This window comes from Grus americana, chromosome 19, assembly GCF_028858705.1.
Source record: "Grus americana isolate bGruAme1 chromosome 19, bGruAme1.mat, whole genome shotgun sequence".
NCBI classification, from domain to species: Eukaryota; Metazoa; Chordata; class Aves; order Gruiformes; family Gruidae; genus Grus; species Grus americana.
The window spans coordinates 3,684,956-3,702,141 of record NC_072870.1 but is presented as its reverse complement, the minus strand read 5'-3'; the positions used below and the strand labels follow the sequence as shown (position 1 = coordinate 3,702,141).

Genomic DNA, 17,186 nt, shown 5'->3' with positions numbered 1-17,186 from the left:
ATCTACGTCCACCAAGACAGTACTCGGTAAAAATGTTACGTCAGGGCTTTTTCAGGCCAAAAAGAGAACTAGCACCCATATGCCACTGCCAGTTACTAGTATGGGAGGCTTCCTGCCTGCAGGGTATACCTTGGACAGCCCAAACAAACTGACAATATTTCCCAGGAATTTTTCTTTAAACACAGATGACCACAGAAATAAGAGGCACTAAGGAAGCTTTGGTGGCAAAGCTCATTAAAATACTGGATGGGTTGCAAGATGCTAAACTTTCCCTGACAAGAACAACATAAAGGCATTGTAAATGTTTGTGGTTTCCCAGTGAATCACCGAGTTCTGCAGGTATCCAGCTGCTAGAGAGAAACATGGAGATGACCGAGTTGGAAGGAGTGGCATGTTTTACGTAGCTGGAAAATAAAATCATACCTAACTCCACCCATTGGATTCCTGATGTAACCATTAAATAAAAGGTATTTAATGAAACCCAGGATTACCTGCTTCCTCAAGAATTATAAACAGCACCTCTGAATTCCTGGATTTAAACTTGCTTAGATTTTGCTCCTCCTTGACAAAAGAAAACAGAGCTAATCGTTCTGTTCCAATACAGTAAATTATAGAATGGCTTAAATTACCATGTAACCAGCAGTTAAAGAAGTAAAGAATGAAAGCTACACTTAGAAAGAAGTCAATACTACAGTTACGTAGGAACACCAAGACTGGAATCTCCCATGTCATCAAGTTTAGTCACCACATCATAACGTTAATTTGGCTGCTTGGTTTCCCCCATGTCAATCCACAAGAGTATAATTGAACGGCATTTGCTTCTTCAGTCTCCTCTCCCACAGATCACCTCCTACATAATAGCTGGACCCAAAAACTGTCTTCAGGTACAATCCGCACTTGCCACTGAATCAGGAGCCCTGCAATTTCTGTCACTGTTTTTTCCGTACAAATTATTTTCCAATGTACTTTAAGGCTTCCCTGATCAACAATATTAGCAAGGGAGTCTGGTGCGGAAGGCCTGCGACGCACCAGGAGTCAGGAGTCTAGTGCGCCTCAGCTCCGTCTCTTTGGCCCTGAAGTTCATTCAAGTACGGAACTCCCGTAACATTTTCTGAAATTGAGTAAATGTTCACAATACCCTTCAATTCAAAGCTCATTTTTTAAAGCCACCTTAAATTGATCTGCATGAGTGTATTCCCTAAAACTCGAGCTCTGTCCCTTGGATCTGTACGCAGGCACCGCTGAGCTGTACCAGGCACGTTTCTTGCACTCTGTGAAAATACACCTGAACAGCGGTGTTACGAGAATGCTGGAATCCTGGGGGACACTGCTCAGACCAGGTGCAAGCAGGCACAACCCCCCTACGATCAGTTAAGCCGAGCACAGCCACAGACTCCAGCCCCAGCTGGGAACGAGCATTGCCCTGGTAGATGCAGCACCCATTAGGTGCTATCTATACATTTAACATGTTGAAGCTTGTTACCTCTGTCACTTGGCTGATGCTTTCTCTGATCAATTCCTCCCACTCCTCCTCTGTCATGAAGAGCTTCAGTTCAGGAAGTAGCAGAACCTTCTGGAGAAGCAAACAGGCCTGGGCCTGAAAGAGAAAAGGGAGAGGAGACGTGAAACTCGGCGCTCTCTAGGGAAGGTGTTAGCAATGCAAATACCCGCTGAAGCAAGCGGCCGAGCACAGCATCCAGGGAATGCCATCTTACAGACACTGCATATCCTCACCAACAGGCATTCTGCTCGGTTAGAAAACATTCTCTAGACCCTACAGGGTGGCTCCTCAGGAGACAGGGTGGTGGGGTTTGGTTGAATGCACATATTTAAAAGAGGAGGTCAAAGGGGAGGGATCGTGCCACTGGTAGATTTAGGCATTTGTATCCAAAACATGCTTTAGTAGCTGCTCCGAGCGCATCGCTCTGTCTCCAAAAGTCTTCAGGCAGCCCTTTGTGTGACTGTACCCTCTACTGTGCCTTGATGAGCGCGGTAGGCACGAATAAACAAAAATAAAAGCTGGCAGGCTAGCAAATGCTTCGTTTCAAAGGAACACTAGATGGAAACGGCTGTTCAGAGCAGCACTCAGCCTTGCCCTGGCGTCAAACTCGCTCGTTAAGTTTATACGTTAACATGGCAATGAAAAGAGTAGCCACTCGAAAACCAACAGTAATCTGCAATCTTCTTACAAGTCCTTTTCTGTTCCAGAATTCCTATTTTAAGGCTTTCTTAGGTACAAGGAAAACGCAGCAATAAACACAAGCAAATGACAGAAATGCACAGAACACACTAATGAGGATTAGTGCAAATAGTTTAGAGGATTTAAAGGGAAATTTTTTGTAGCAGCAGGGACTTAGTGAGCAAGTTCAACCCACATATAAAGAAAAAACGTTGCCTCTAGCTGTCATCACACAGACCGAAATTGAACGCAGGTATAAATAACAAAAATCATTGGGAATTACATCAAGAGTTAATCTCATCCAAAGAAAGCAAGAGCTGCCGGTTTTTAATCACACATAGCAACTGAACCCACCCTCCAAAAAACAACCGAGCAGCGTTTGTAAAACTCTTTATCAAAGACACCATCAAGATCAAAATCTGAGCCGCCTCAAGAGAAAAATCAGCCTGGTGATACCCAACCTGGCCTCCAGATACCCCTTGGGTCCAAAGGAAGCAACCTGGAAAACACCTAGCAGGAGGCTAAAAATTGGCCACACGGTGCCCATGCTTCTACTGGAGCATATTTAGGGAACTATTTACTGAAGAATTCAAAGGGAGGGAAGAGAAGAAATCCCCGGATTTCCTGAGAGCAGTAAGACCATCCAAAGTTGTAGGCAGTTGAACAGGACACCTCACGAGCTCAAGGAGGTCTGGGTTTCCTATACAACATACTCCAGGCTTCTGGGAGGGACAGGACACTGAACACAGGTCCCCCACCGGGTAATTCCAGCACTTGTATTTGTGTTACAACAGAGCGGTGTCACACATCTATGTAAGCTTACCTCCAGTTTGCACATACTGACCAACAAAGAGAAAGAATTATCCAAACAGAGTGAGCTTTCACTCACAAACAGAAATTCTGTTCTTTACTTGAGGGAGAAAATGTGGCAGAGAACCAACAAGACTACATCAAAAGATTTATGTTGATTTAATGAGAGAGCACCCTAATGCCATATGTGAGGCAGGCAAGCTTACGTACTCCTTGTAATTATGGAGAGGCCGTGTCTTACAGAACAAATTATGGCATCTCTGCACGCATGTACCAAACGTAGTGGAAAGTCACTTCAGTGCAATTACAAAGAGAACGTGACCCTTGGAGTAGGCGACAGGCCATAATTCATTCTGAAAGGCTCAGGGAGGGTCATAAACCTCAAGGCACCTCCTCTTCTTTCACAATTACAAAAGCATTCATACTGTGCAAAGCACAGAGAAGGGTCCTGTTAAGCTATCCTGAGAGTACCTCAGGAGTACAGATTTACTCAGGAGGCGAACGGAGGACCAGAGGCAACAGTGATAAGGGCCGGCTCAGCAATCGTACCAGTCAGCAGCGGGTGGGCGTCTGCAAGTCAGTGGGAAAAGAACTAGAAAGAAATCAAAGCCACCCAAAGGAACAAGGAGCTCTGGAGACCCGAGACTCAAACGCTGGACTGACAGAACAGACCCTGGATGGGACCTAGTCCTCAGTAAGCACTAAGCTTGAAAATTATTTTAAAAGAAAGGAAAAAAAAACCCACTGAACATTCCCTTCTGTGTGTCATAAATGAGGAAGCCGAAACACCCAGTCACCTGAGAATCCTGGCTGCGCTATCACTCTTCAGTAATTTTGTCACACACACAGCTTTCACGCCTCCAGCCCGTATATTAGATTCAAGCAAAGAGAAAATATGTTTTGAGTTTCACATAATTAAAACATTGCTATTGCTGTACTCAACACAATTCTGTCTTTCCTGATTGTTTTTTAAGCCAATGATAATTTTGTAATAAGCATGAACAACTTTTCTCATTTGAAAGAATAAAAATAAAATAAAAGATTTGTTTGCTGGCTGAAATCAAATTTGGCTTAAGAACATCTCAGTCAGAGAGCAAACGTGACACTAATAATTACAAGGTCCTCAGTGCCCAGTACCATGCTATGCTGTAGTTTAAGGTTATCATATTCATCACACAGCCCGTGACTCCTCTATTCCTAGAGCTAGTGATTAACACGTAGCTCTCGTATAGTCTATTTTTCCAGAGCAAACTGCACAGTTAAATCAAGTTAAACCACAGGGAGAGGAACTGCTGTCAGCAGAGTCAGCTAGGATAAAAAAAAAAAAAATCAAGGGGCAGAACCAAAACTAAAACCCAGTTCTTCAATCCCAGTCCAAGGGTAAATAAACCCAGTAAGAAACAGCACTTCCCACTGCTCCCGCTGATGCCATCCCGTCTCAGCTAGTTCAAACCGAAACAGGAGAGGCACCAAGCTTCTGCTCTAGAGAGATGCGCAACCATCACACCCCGCTCCCAGCATCTCTCAGCATGTGAAAAAGGATCTTGGATGTCATCAGAAGATGGCTTGACAAGCAAGCATACTCAGAGAAAACAGTCTAGCAACCAGGACGACACAGCTGCCACATCACCTTGGAAAGCAACAGACCTCAGCAATGGCTTTTCAGCCACAAGTTCATCCATCGGGCTGAGAAACGTCAAACCCCTGGCTTGTGTTGTGACAGGACAAGGGGTAATGGGTTTAAGCTGAAGGAAGGGAGATTGGGATTAGATGTTAGAAAGAAATTCTTCCCCGTGAGGGTGGTGAGGCCCTGGCACAGGTTGCCCAGAGAAGCTGTGGCTGCCCCTGGCTCCCTGGCAGTGTTCAAGGCCAGGTTGGATGAGGCTTTGGGCATCCTGGGCTAGTGGAGGGTGTCCCTGCCCATGGCAGGGGGTGGAACTAGATGGGCTGTGAGGTCCCTTCCAACCCAAACCATTCTAGGATTCTAAGACATGAGCCCCCTCTTTGCTGAGCAGTAGAAAAAAGAAACAGTAGTAAAAAGAAACTTTCCCAATGCGCACATCACATGCCTGATTCCTGCCTCCTTTCTTACAGCTTCCTCGGAAGCAGCTGGGACCTGTTCACTAGAGGAGGCAGTGACTTTACACAAACAGCCAATCCCTACCTCCTCACCAGGACTTTTGAAGTGCAAGGCCACATAGGGAACACCTTAGGAGGAGACAAGCCACCCCAGCTAGTTCAAATCTTTTCCATCAGAACACTATCAACCCCCATAACTTCTCACAGTCCATCATTTACCTGTAACATGTTCATGATGTGTCTTTTATACATGATACAGGGACCAGCTGCACATTTTACCGTCACATCACAGACCAGCAGCAATTCAAAGTTCAGAAAGTACTCCCACCAACTTCAGCACAGACCTGGAGCTCATCGACTACCCAGTACTGTCCCTGTCCCTCCTGCCCTCCCCAGCATCACTGGTATTTTGGAATGCCTTACAAGCATTTGGCAATTTTGGAGGCTGCCAGAGCAATACTGTTCCCAAGAATATCATAGAGGATTCTCTGCGTTTTCTCAGTGCCAAATCAAGCCTGCTGTGCTCGTGACAGCCCTACGAGAGAGCCAAGTATTATCAACACTTCACAAATGGACAAAAATAGAGGAAGACCCAAGAGTCCCAGCTACCAAACTCTGGTCTGGTTCAGAAGAGAACGTCGTCATCCCCCCCACATGCACAATCTCTGAAATGAGAATGTGTGAGAATAGTTACAAGCAGTTGACAGCCACATTACAGCTTTTTATTAAGGGTGGAGAATGCTGCAGCCCATCCTGTGCCCTAGGAGCCACCCAGTTGCCTAATCAAAACATTTTCTCCTTAATGTCAGTTTTTTAAAAAGAAAGACCATGAAATAGTAAATAAATAAATGTGAAGTCTATTCAAGCAGGGATAGTAGACAAATATATACACTCCCACATATATCTATCAACCATATGACTAAATGAGGTAGAAACGCTCATTATCAGTCCATGTAGGAGAAAAGAACAAACATAACTAACTGCAGTGCTGACCCTGTGATTTTCTGCCAGCTTTGTTTAGTTCTTTCTTATCTACAATGGTTACACAAAATGCCATTCAGTGTAAACGGTCGAGATTTCTTTCTGAAATAGCAAACGTGCTCCCTGCAGTAACCGAGATGTGCTGGTAATTCCCAGATGTGCTCACCTACCTTATTTAGATGCTAAAAAGGAGTACAAGCCGGCAGGTTGCTGGGTTATACAACCTACCTTTACCCTTCGCAGCAAAGGACGAGCCATGCAGCCTGACTATTAAAAATGGCAAGCAATGGATTAACCCCTACCAACTCAGCCACGGTCTTCCTATTGAAAGCGAGTATCTAGCACAGGCATAGTAGCCACGGAGGTCAGAAGAGCAGCTCTCCCCAGTCACCATCCAGGTGACTCACCATCCAGGTGAGCTGGATGGAGGGAATAGATCAAGATGTCTTTCAATCACTGCAGTTGTGAAAGAGAAAAGCCAAAACCAAACAAGCCTTTGCAATGATGGAGAGATTCTGCTTGCGATATTGAAGAGATGAAGGCATGACCTAAATTCAGGGTTGTTTTTCAAAGAAAAGCACACTGTTAATAGGAAGACACCGTTTCTGATGTGAAAAGAAATGCTCTTCTCAGTCCTAAAGTGTTTTAGGAGGCTGGCTGGAGGTGGCTTTGCAAGCAAGTGAAAAAAGACACCACACGGACACACTCCCGTGAGAAAAGGCACTGCAATCAGCAGTCACCCACTGCCACCATCAGAGGAGCAAGACACCGAAGATGTGCCCACACTGCAACGCGCCAAACACCAAGTCTGAGTTTTCACACAGCCGTTTTGTCAGAGGATCTCAAAGCAGCTTGCAGGCTACAGCCGATTAACCCTTCCAAGTCCCCTGATGGCACTGCCAGCTGCCAGGAGAGAGGCAGGAAGTTTAACTGGCTTGCCTGAAGCACATGGCAGGACAGAAATGTCTCATTAGGTCTGACCCGGGACAGTATTTGAGCTACATCAGACCTCCCTGCACATTACAACGGAAGCAGCAGGGAGTTTAAATGCTTACCAAAGACATCAAGATAGATTTTCCCCAGCTTATGCCATTTTTTGCACCGTGGACACAGTTTTATCAACATGAAGCATGGCAACAGCATAGCAGCAACTTCTTTTTCCCTTTAAATATATATATAAATAAAAAGAAAACATTACCTGGAAAATTACAAGTTTGTGCAACTCAAATATATTTTTAGAACTGAAGAAACATCAGGAGCTTTAGTGCTATCATCATTTCACTGCTCTTGGAAGTCCAGGAGACAAAAATATACAGGTGGTATCACACCACACAGGCTACCGGTATTTCAGAGCACTGATGTCTCCCTTCTGGCATACACGCTACAGCAGCAAAGCTACAGCATAACCTGACCTACCAGCACATCTGATTCAGTGCCAGCATACGTTATAAAACAGTATGTCATCCTCAGCATTAAGACTATTCTACAACCACAGGGATATGGCAAAAAAAATAATTGCACTTCTAGAAATTGTCGCCTACCAAGCCCTTTCAGACTGCAATCACATGAATCACATAACTGCATTCGTGACAAATGCTACCAGGAAAGCTGGGGTAAAAGAACATATGCCAAGAATATGGGAAATTCTAAATAAGCCTTCTCAGAATTTTAAGAAATAGACAAACTACAAAATAAATTCCTCAGCTATCTGCAATTTGTTATGTGTTTTAAAAAAAATTTTAAAAAGCACAAAGCACAAACAACCCCCCCCAAAAAAACCCAAACCCACAGCAAGCTCCAGCTTATAGGACCACGGTTAAAGGAGAATAACCTGTCATTTATTACTACAGGGCAGGACATCCAGAGCACCACGGCAACAGTCTCTTCTAATTACTGTCAAAGCTTTTGTAAAGAGAAAACAAAGAGCATGCAAACCTGCGAAGCAAGTGCCACTCTATGCCCATTTCTGCTCCCACTACTCTATTTTTACACGTACACTGGTTATGGGATGGAGAGAAGGCTCCAACAGAGCAGTCTTGAGTTTCACAGCTTGCTTTTCATTTCTTTCCCACATTTGTTTCATGCATTTGAGCATTTCTGAGCCTATAAGCTACAAGCCTGTTTGATAACGGTTTGGCAGGCAGAGTCCAAGTTAGGAACAGCCTAGCGGCTTATTCAAAAGGGCAAATTATGAGAGGGAAAGGACAACAAGGCCCACGCCAATGGTGCTCCCTGTTCCGTACAGCAAATTCACAGCAGGCTGTTCAGAAGCCACTGCGGATCAATGTATGCTACATATATGCAAGTTTCCTAGTGTTCCTTGACACACTATAATCAGAATTATAAAAGCCTGAGCACTCCAACACTGCCGGCAAGACAGTTTTCTTGGCTAGGAACTGTCATGACAGTAAGGACTTAAACTTGTGACTAGCTTAAAGCCTGGAGTTTCACACAGCCCGTTGACCTCAACAGGACCACGCTGCAAATTCTCTGGGGGAGGCAAGAAGAGGAAAAACAACAAGGACTCGTTCCCAAGTTAAGGACAAACACAAAATTATCCTTTAAGATTCTTAACAAGTATCCTCACTGAACAAGTATCAAATGCCCATTACTTACCTAAAACATACAAAACTTATTCGAAGGCTTCAGATGTAAAAAGTGAAAACCAGAGGTGATTATGAAACACTTGCCAAATCAATTTTCCTCAACCCACAAGCTGTAACTGCACTATTTCACACATAGCACACACACACACATTCCATATACGTTTAAAATTCAAGTGGAAGGAAGGATAAGGCAAAGCCCTGGCGATGGCTTAAGAAAACTATTTTTGAGAACAAAAGTTAATTTTTAACCTCCTCAGCACTGCTGAAACAAGGCGCACACAAGCGGTGAAGCCAAGGTTCTCATTTAGCCACTATCTAAAAGGTTTCGGGGTGGCAAGTGCCAGCACCTTCGGGGGTAAATACGACCGTTACGACACCAGGGCTGGCACGTTTGGTTATGCAGCACTGCCCGTGCCAGGACACCTGAGCATCTCCGTAACTATTTCTTGGTTTAAAAACGTGCTGCCAATGCTCCGAGGCAGCATCATAAATCAGACATCTACCCCAAATTTACCCTGTTGTCCCCTCTGATGAAGGGACCCAGGCAGTGCCCCTCCTGCCCCTTGTTCCTGGCTGCCTCCAGAGACGTTGCCAGGGTCAAGTGGAGCTCGAAGCCCTGCCATGCACCACGCTGCAGCAGCCAGCACGCGGAAGCCTCCTGCGAGAGCTCCTGTCTGCAGGGCCCGTTGCACGCAGGGACGCGGGCAAAGCAGGGCTGTGTGACAGCACTGCCACAGCACTGTGCCGGGGCTCCGCAGCCGGCTCTCAGCAGGAAAACCGTGTTGTCCGTCACTACATGGACTCCTGGTGCCCGCGAGCAGTCAGAGACAGCTCATGCTGGCCCAGGAAAGACCACGAGAATCTCTCCTGCACGATCATCTGGCTCAGGAGCTGAATTCAATATTTCCTGCTACAATCCAGTGTCTTCAGACTAATGAATTGGCTCTTTCAAGACGTTTCCTCAGCCAGCCTTGACAAGGTCCAATACTGTTGTCTGAGGTAGGCAGAACGTGAGCAGGATCCAATTTGGCCAGCACAGAAGTTGGACTACCAGACGCCAGTTTTCAAGTCTGCAAATCTGCCATCCTGCCTCCAGGAACAGACAAGGCACAAAAATGCAGCAGAAGTAAACGCTGATCAGAAACCCCCCACCCATCAACCACCACCCGCCGCTCCTTCCCTGCACCCACACCCCGAGCTCTGGGACAGAGAGGAGTTTCGTCCCAGCCCCCTCTTGGTCTCGCCTCGCCAAAAAGACACCAAATAGGAGATTTACGAGCCCTGGAACAAAATTCTCCTTGCCAAAAAGTGAACAAAACAAATTATATTTTACAGCTTAATTTAAGTTCCTGCGACAAATGGATGAGAAAAAATTTGCAAGGCTAGTTAATTACAACATGTAAAGCATTTAAGTGACACCTAAATCACATTTTACAACCTTGGATGAGAAAGGCAATCTTACTCAGTGTACTCCCACCAAACATCCTAGGTCATCAAGCTCTTGCAATTTTCAGTGTTTCAGAATAAGCCAACGTGCACTGCAACGCAGTTTCATGCAAAGTAGATTGTACCTGTTCTTCCTTCCTAGTAAAAAAGTAGATTTCCAGAGATACGGCAGGATGCTTTCCATCCAGGAACCTTTAAACAACTCACAACAGCTTGCATATTAGCACATTGAAAATAATTGTCACACGAGACACATTTTCCTCATTTGATCATCATCATGTAGATGATCTGTTTAGGCCTTCTTGAGTGCAAAAAAACTATCAATGAACTCTGTTGGGTTTGTGGGGTTTTTTAATGTTAATTTTTATTTTGAAACCTCTGAAACAGCCAACATCCCTCTCTCTAGCTAGCTTCTAAACAAGCTGAACAGCAGTTTGCAAACACAAGGGTTTGTGTGTCCTCTTAAGCTGCTGTAACATACAACCCCAGTAATTCCTAGCGTGGACCAACTTCCCGGTCGCTACCTCAGGAATGGAAAAAATGGAAAAGCGATCACTGGCTCGTCACCTACTGGGTAGAGTGTTAAGTCCCTTCAGTTGCGGGCAAATTGGGTCTTGCCTCCATGAGAAAGGCTCAACGCCAATGACTCAGGGATGGTGGAATTCTCTTGGTAGAACACCTGCAAGAAGGGGAAAACCAAATGCAGAGGATGTGGTGCTACACTCAGATCTCGGTCCCCACTTTGGAAGCTCTGTTTTGGGATTTGAGGTTTTACTACCTTGCTTACTGAAAAAGAACAAAGCTCCCTGGAAGACAGCAATTGAGACAAAACTGACTGTGAAGAAATCTCCATCTTTCTACCCCTCCTGCTGACTCCCCTCTCCTCTTTATTATCCTTCATAAACCTCTTCACCCGTGGCTCAGATGTCCTGCTTTAAGCAGCAGCAACGAGAAGTTAAGAAATCTATACAATTCTACTACTATTCCCAAGGCGCTGAACAGCAGCTGTCGCATCGATCAGATGGGCTGTTAACTTCATTCTGCTGCTGCTGAGTACTCGTCTGTACTACAGAAAGTTTTATCACATTAGCTACGCTGGCGCATCCTCCTCCTCCACAACACGAAAACAGCCATTGCAAGACACAAGTACTTAAACCACCACCGCTCAATCTGGCTGAAAATGTGGAATGAGCTACACCCTACAGAAACCACCTTTATATAATGCAGCTGCACCTACACGAGTTATGTCAGCCTTAGCCCTACAGGTAAAAATAGTCATTGCCTTCACTGACAAAGTCACAACAGGATGGTTTTGTAAATGTACTTGAGCCAGCAGAAAAGCCAGGACTAGCAGTCAAGACACTGGGGCAGCCTGCCTGCAGACCCGGGCAGATATACAGTATTCACTTGCATACAGGTTTCTTCATGCCCTAAAACATCATTACTTAATTTGTTTAACCAGGGCTTCTGCAAATCACGTTCTCTCCACTGCTGCTGAGGAGTGGATTTTTTTCCATGCTTGGTTCCTCTGCAAACAGTGCTCTGGAGGATGCTCTTGTCAGAGCGAAAGCCTCATCTTGCCCTTGCCCAAGCAGAGGAGCCCATTCGCGAGAGCCTGCTCACTGCAACGGGATGTTCATGCACGATACAAGCGGGCACGCGTATGGCTGCTTCCTTCAGCACTGTTCCGCTGGCAGCTGGGAAAGGAGGGGGGAAAAACCCATGAAAAAATAATTAAAAATAAAAATCAAAGCTCCCTCCTAGGGTCACCACAATCTAACAAGAACTAGTGACAGAAATAAGATGTTGCTAGATTTTCAAGGCAGTAGAGATGAGTCAGTGCACACAGGGAGATTTGACACCGTGATTTTTCAGAGGATGCCTGCACATTAAATACTGGGCTTTGCTGGCAGGCTTTCTGCCCGAGATGAAGGGTCTGCAGGACGTCTGGGCAGTCAAAACAAGGAACATATAAAATAACCCACTGGACCCCCGGGCCAGGCCTGGCTGATGGCGTTAGATACTAGTTGTGAATGTTTCACTCGCGTACAACAAAGATAGAGGTAGTGAGCATTCAGGGCTGGGGAAAATACTATCTACCTTGTGCTGCCCTTTCACCAGAGGCCAGCCGGCAGAGCCTCAGCACGCAGCAATCCATATGGAACGATCCATGTATTGGTCCGCTGCTCTGGTGAACACAGAGATTCATTTCTCCCAGGGGTAACCACTTACCAGATCAGAAAGGCCAATCAGTCTTAATGTTTCCCTCCAAAAAAGAAAAGTCAATATCTTATTATCCTAAATTCTTGAAAAAATAAAAGGATGCCATAATTGAGCGAGCCATGAGAACACAAGATAAATCTGTAGCAGAGCACAGAAGAGCACCCAGGAGCACTGGTGTTTTCTTGCTCTTTCCATAATGCCCGGTTACAGGACTGAAACACTGGTGGGGAATATCGGTACCATGGGGCACACTGAGACCAGAGGAGAAAAGAACAGCAACGAATTCTGTGCAACGCATCCAAGCCTCTCCCTTCCCACATTAAAAAAAAACAAAACAAAACAAAAAAATTTAGGAGATATGCCCATTTCCCTCTCCACTCCCAAACACACTTCTCTCCCAAGATAATAACGTCACAATTTAATAAATAAATAAATCTAAGACAATTTGGTTTCTTAATATGGTGCTGTTTATTTTGGAGCATTTCCACTTTGCTTTTACAAGCTCCTCACTCTAAACATCAGAGTAAGAAATGCCCTTTCGTTAAGAAATAAAAGGAAAGATTCTCACAGAACATCCCAGTAGCTGAGGCTCAAAGAAACATTACCAAATATCAAGAAACCTCTTGCAAAATCATCTGGGGCACTATCCTTTCTCTCGATCCTGGCTTTCTTCTTGGGGGAAAAAAAACCCAAAACACAACCTATCCCTACAGCTTTCATTTTTGTCAATTTTTATTTTACACACATACACATTGTATTATCAAACTTCAAGAAGCTGCACTGATCCCTGCAGTTATTTGCACACTTGGTAAGACCAAAACCAAACCTGTCCCCTCCTGTCCCCCCAAACCTGTCCTGCTCCTCCCAACGCTTTCTATGTCAGATGTCTCCTCTGCACAACAAAGCCAATTTTCCTCAATTCAGGAGAGACATGCAATGGGATTTTCTTTAGGCTTTTCAGAAGGCAGCTACCGCATAATGCAGCCTATTTAAAGAGACTTTGCTAAAGTCAAATTTAATAATTTAGGAGATTTAAAGGCAGTACGCATTCAGAAAAAAACCCATGTTGCCTAGGCACTGTGTGCCTTTTAGCTGCTGTCCCCGATTCACTAGACCAGTCTTGATGTTGCAAGGACAAAGGTTTTCATCTTTTGAGAACATTTATCAGCAGATAATGAGAAATTAGAATTCCAATTCACTCAAACATCAACTATTGAAGTTTAGCTTTCAAGCAGTATAAAAAAAGTACTCACACGTCAGTAAAATTGTTAGCTTGGAACAGTGAAATAAACAGCATTTCTAAGTAAAAAAAATAAAAAGTTGGAAATTGTACTGGGTTGAATTTGTAGATTCATCGGTTCGGATGCTCGCCAGCAGACCTTTTCATTTTGCAGAATCCACTGTCAGGACAGACTGCACATTGCCCTTGGGGAGAGGGACGTGGCTTGAGACCCTATTCTGCTGGGAGGTGGCTGAGAAATCCTGCCAGCTCCTTTCCTGTGCTTTAGCTTTTGCAGAGCGACATTTTCATACATGCAAAGGGAAAACAGAAGCACCCAAACCCCATTCCTTCCCCACCCGCAAACAACAACAAAAACGGACCTACTACTTTCTACACAAACTCTTAAGAGCATCCTTGCCAGTGAATAGAGACCAGGCTGCCATTTCATTTTACGCTGCAGAAGCCCTAATCTTTCTTCACTTGCCAACAAAACACCCTTCCAACACACTTGCTAGTATTTCCAAACCAAGATCCAGCAGCCCACTGTAAACACCGCAAAAATCATTACCCAAAACTTCAACAAAACAGGATTCTATCCTGATGTTTTTATGATGTTTTGTAGCATGAATATAACTCGAGCCTATATGACTGAGACAGTCACTAATTTCATCACAACCACAGACATTTCTTCCCCTCCTGTTTTTGTTATGCTGTTATTAAATACATGGCAATGACCTTGCCTCCAAGCAAACTTTTCCCATTTGCTCTACACAAATATCTACTCATCAAATTGTCAAAGGGGCTATGTTTGTCAGGCTGAGCAGAACACACTTGGGTGGTTCACTCTCTTTTTAAAAACTATCAACTCCCCATGTGTCAGATGGCAAGTTTAATTTAGTAGGCTAGGAAATTACTCAGTCTTGAAAAAAATCACTGCAATATGGTATATATCTAACTCAGCAAGTCCATCCGATATGCAGGGCTGTTAATGCTGCTGTTCAGTCCCAACCTTGGATAGCTCTTGCCAGCAGCTGTGTCTACAGCAACAACTAAACCGTATGTGACCTTTTAATTTTCTTATTTCTTCCCAGCAACAAACCAGAATGTTTCTTCCATTACTGAGGATTTGCTACATGATCATCGACACAATCAGCTGAACAGCAGTGAGCAGAATAAACACAGTCTATCTCTCCAGAAGCAGAATAAAGAGGCAAGTAGGAGCTTTTTCGTGTTCTGTTTGTGCTGCACGGAGTACGGTGGAATATAAAGACTGGGACTGCTAACAGGGCAGTTTCTCTGTGCCAGTCAATTAATGCCTGGTATCGTTACGGATGTGTATATGGTCGATGCAGGCATCTATCTGCTAGACACTTTTTGCAAAAGACACAGGGGGCCATTAAAAGGCACCAAGAAATACAACAAAAACCCCATAATAGACAGGAAAAATAAACATGAACAGCGAACATCGTGCGTGACGCTCCAAGGAGACCTTGCAGACTCAGTGACAGGGTCCCTTGTTCAACCAAAATACACCACGAGCACACAAAGTCCTCAATGCAAAAACTCATGCCATGGGATTTCAAGCACTCAGCTTAAATGCAGTCAGGAGGACCTGAAAAATTTAAACAGATCTTTTTAAATTTTCAACCATCTCACACAAGTGAGAGGAAAGGGAGAGAGAAACATGGCTTATAAAGCAGGTCATCAGAGTGCACGACATTTTACTATGGCATCAGACACCTTTCTGAAGAACATCAGAGCCTATTTATAGATGCTGTCCATGCCCTCCAACTCACCAAAGGAAGATAGCTTTGTTTGAGCTCTCCCAATACAAGAGACACTCTCAAAAATGAAAGGTTGGGATGCAATAACCTACATCCACACCCATCCTAAAGGTCTAGGAATTAAAAATCTCAACACAAAAATGTAGAGTGCTCTGGCCCTGACCCAGAAAAGCACTTAAGCATTCAACTGTTACCCCTTCGACTTCAGAAGGACAGTTTACATACCTAGAGCTAGTACATGTCACGGGGTTTTGCTGGCTCACGATCAGATAGCTCAAAAATGTGCAAGAGCCCACTCATCGTTCAGCTTTTCCTTGCAAAACAGATTCTCCTTGACCACCTCCTTACACAAAACAAAAACAGGAACAGGAGCAGGACACTGGAGGCAAAGCACGTCAGTTTGACAAACGTTTTCCAGCTGCAAATGATTTCTCTTCATTGGAGAGAGGGAGCATACCGAACAGAGGAAGACAACAAGGAAGACGTCTGCAGGCAGCTCTGTAATCCTACACACTCTAATCCTGTATCACATGAGAAGCCATCGCTGCCTGTGGGTAACTCACCCTCTGAAGGTCTGCTCACCTCAGCCGGATCCTGGGATGAGGCCTCCCACTAGTGACACCTCTACGGAGGATGCAGCGTGTCCCACCTCTGCCGAGGGGCTGGAGGACGCTTTGAAGGACTGGTACCTGTCAGTCATGGCTGATTGCTTAGCCAGCACCAGCAGCCCCATTCTCATTTCTGATGCCAAGGAGGTAGAGCCGAACTGGTGCTGGTACTTATCTGGGGAGGTTTATTTTGCTTCATTATTAGAACAGCTTATGCAAAATATTCCATAACAAGTTCTTCCTATACCACCTGCTGGCAACTCTCTGTGAGGATGCAGACAAGGCACGGTGCATTAATGTAGTGATCCATTCATCTATCACAGCACGAGGAGGAATACTCCCACACACAGACACAGAGGGGTGCTGGCTTCTGATGCTTTGCGGTGCTTTTACTGTTCTTGCTGTATTAAAGTTTAATTACTTTTTAACTTGGATATTTACATAGAACATAAACCGTTCAGAAGAAGAACTGTCAACCAGCCAAGACCTCTTTGGCAGGACTCTGAGATCATATTTTACTCTTCTGGTGATGGCAGCTCTGGCACAGAATTGCTTCAGTTCTGTAAAATTATGTCTATATATGTTTGATCCCTTTGGGGAGACTGCCAAAGCACCGAGATTAATTAGCGACTTACCTAAAATACACTCTCTATTAGATAGATCTTAAAGGGTTCCTTGTCACAGACTGCTTTATGAAAACACATTTTGAAATATTAATGAATCTATATGACATAAGATGACATTTTGAACTCTGTCTCAGTGCCCATTCTCATCTCCACACTAAGTAAAATGACTTTTATTAGTTTCACGACAGCTCTGCACTTACATTGGCTTTGCAGAGTTCTAGCCAAATCACAGAAAATAAACAAATATAGCATCATTATGCTCCCAGCTACTATAACATCCTCAATCAATATAGCTTTAAATGTAAATAAGAAGACAGGAATGTATTCAAACTGATGTGTGACCACAGTACAAAAATAACTGCAAAGGCTCTTAGTAATTGTGTTGAAATGTACACTCCTAGTGTCCTTCCCAAAGGAAAAAAACAAGGGCCAGGTATCAAATCAGTTGCATAAACCCTAGGAAAAACAGACTAGAAGTGGTCTAAGTGTCTGCCAGCACAAGTGAGACGGGGACACCACCTTATTCCTGGCAGCAGCAGATATTTCATTTACTAGTTTTCCTTTCCAAAGTGCTTCCAATATCGCTGGTCAACAAGCTGGATTTCTTAGGGAAAAGCATGGC

At 44.4% G+C, this 17,186-nt stretch overlaps 1 protein-coding gene across 1 annotated transcript in view; it reads right to left on the bottom strand.

Moving 5' to 3' along the window:
- MYBBP1A (MYB binding protein 1a) overlaps positions 1 to 17,186 on the bottom strand; it is a 62,171-nt gene that overhangs the window by 14,251 nt on the left and 30,734 nt on the right. The window contains exon 24 of the mRNA XM_054847743.1: positions 1,484 to 1,597. Coding sequence (XP_054703718.1) covers positions 1,484 to 1,597 — 114 coding nt within the window. The remainder of the gene's footprint in view (positions 1 to 1,483; positions 1,598 to 17,186) is intronic.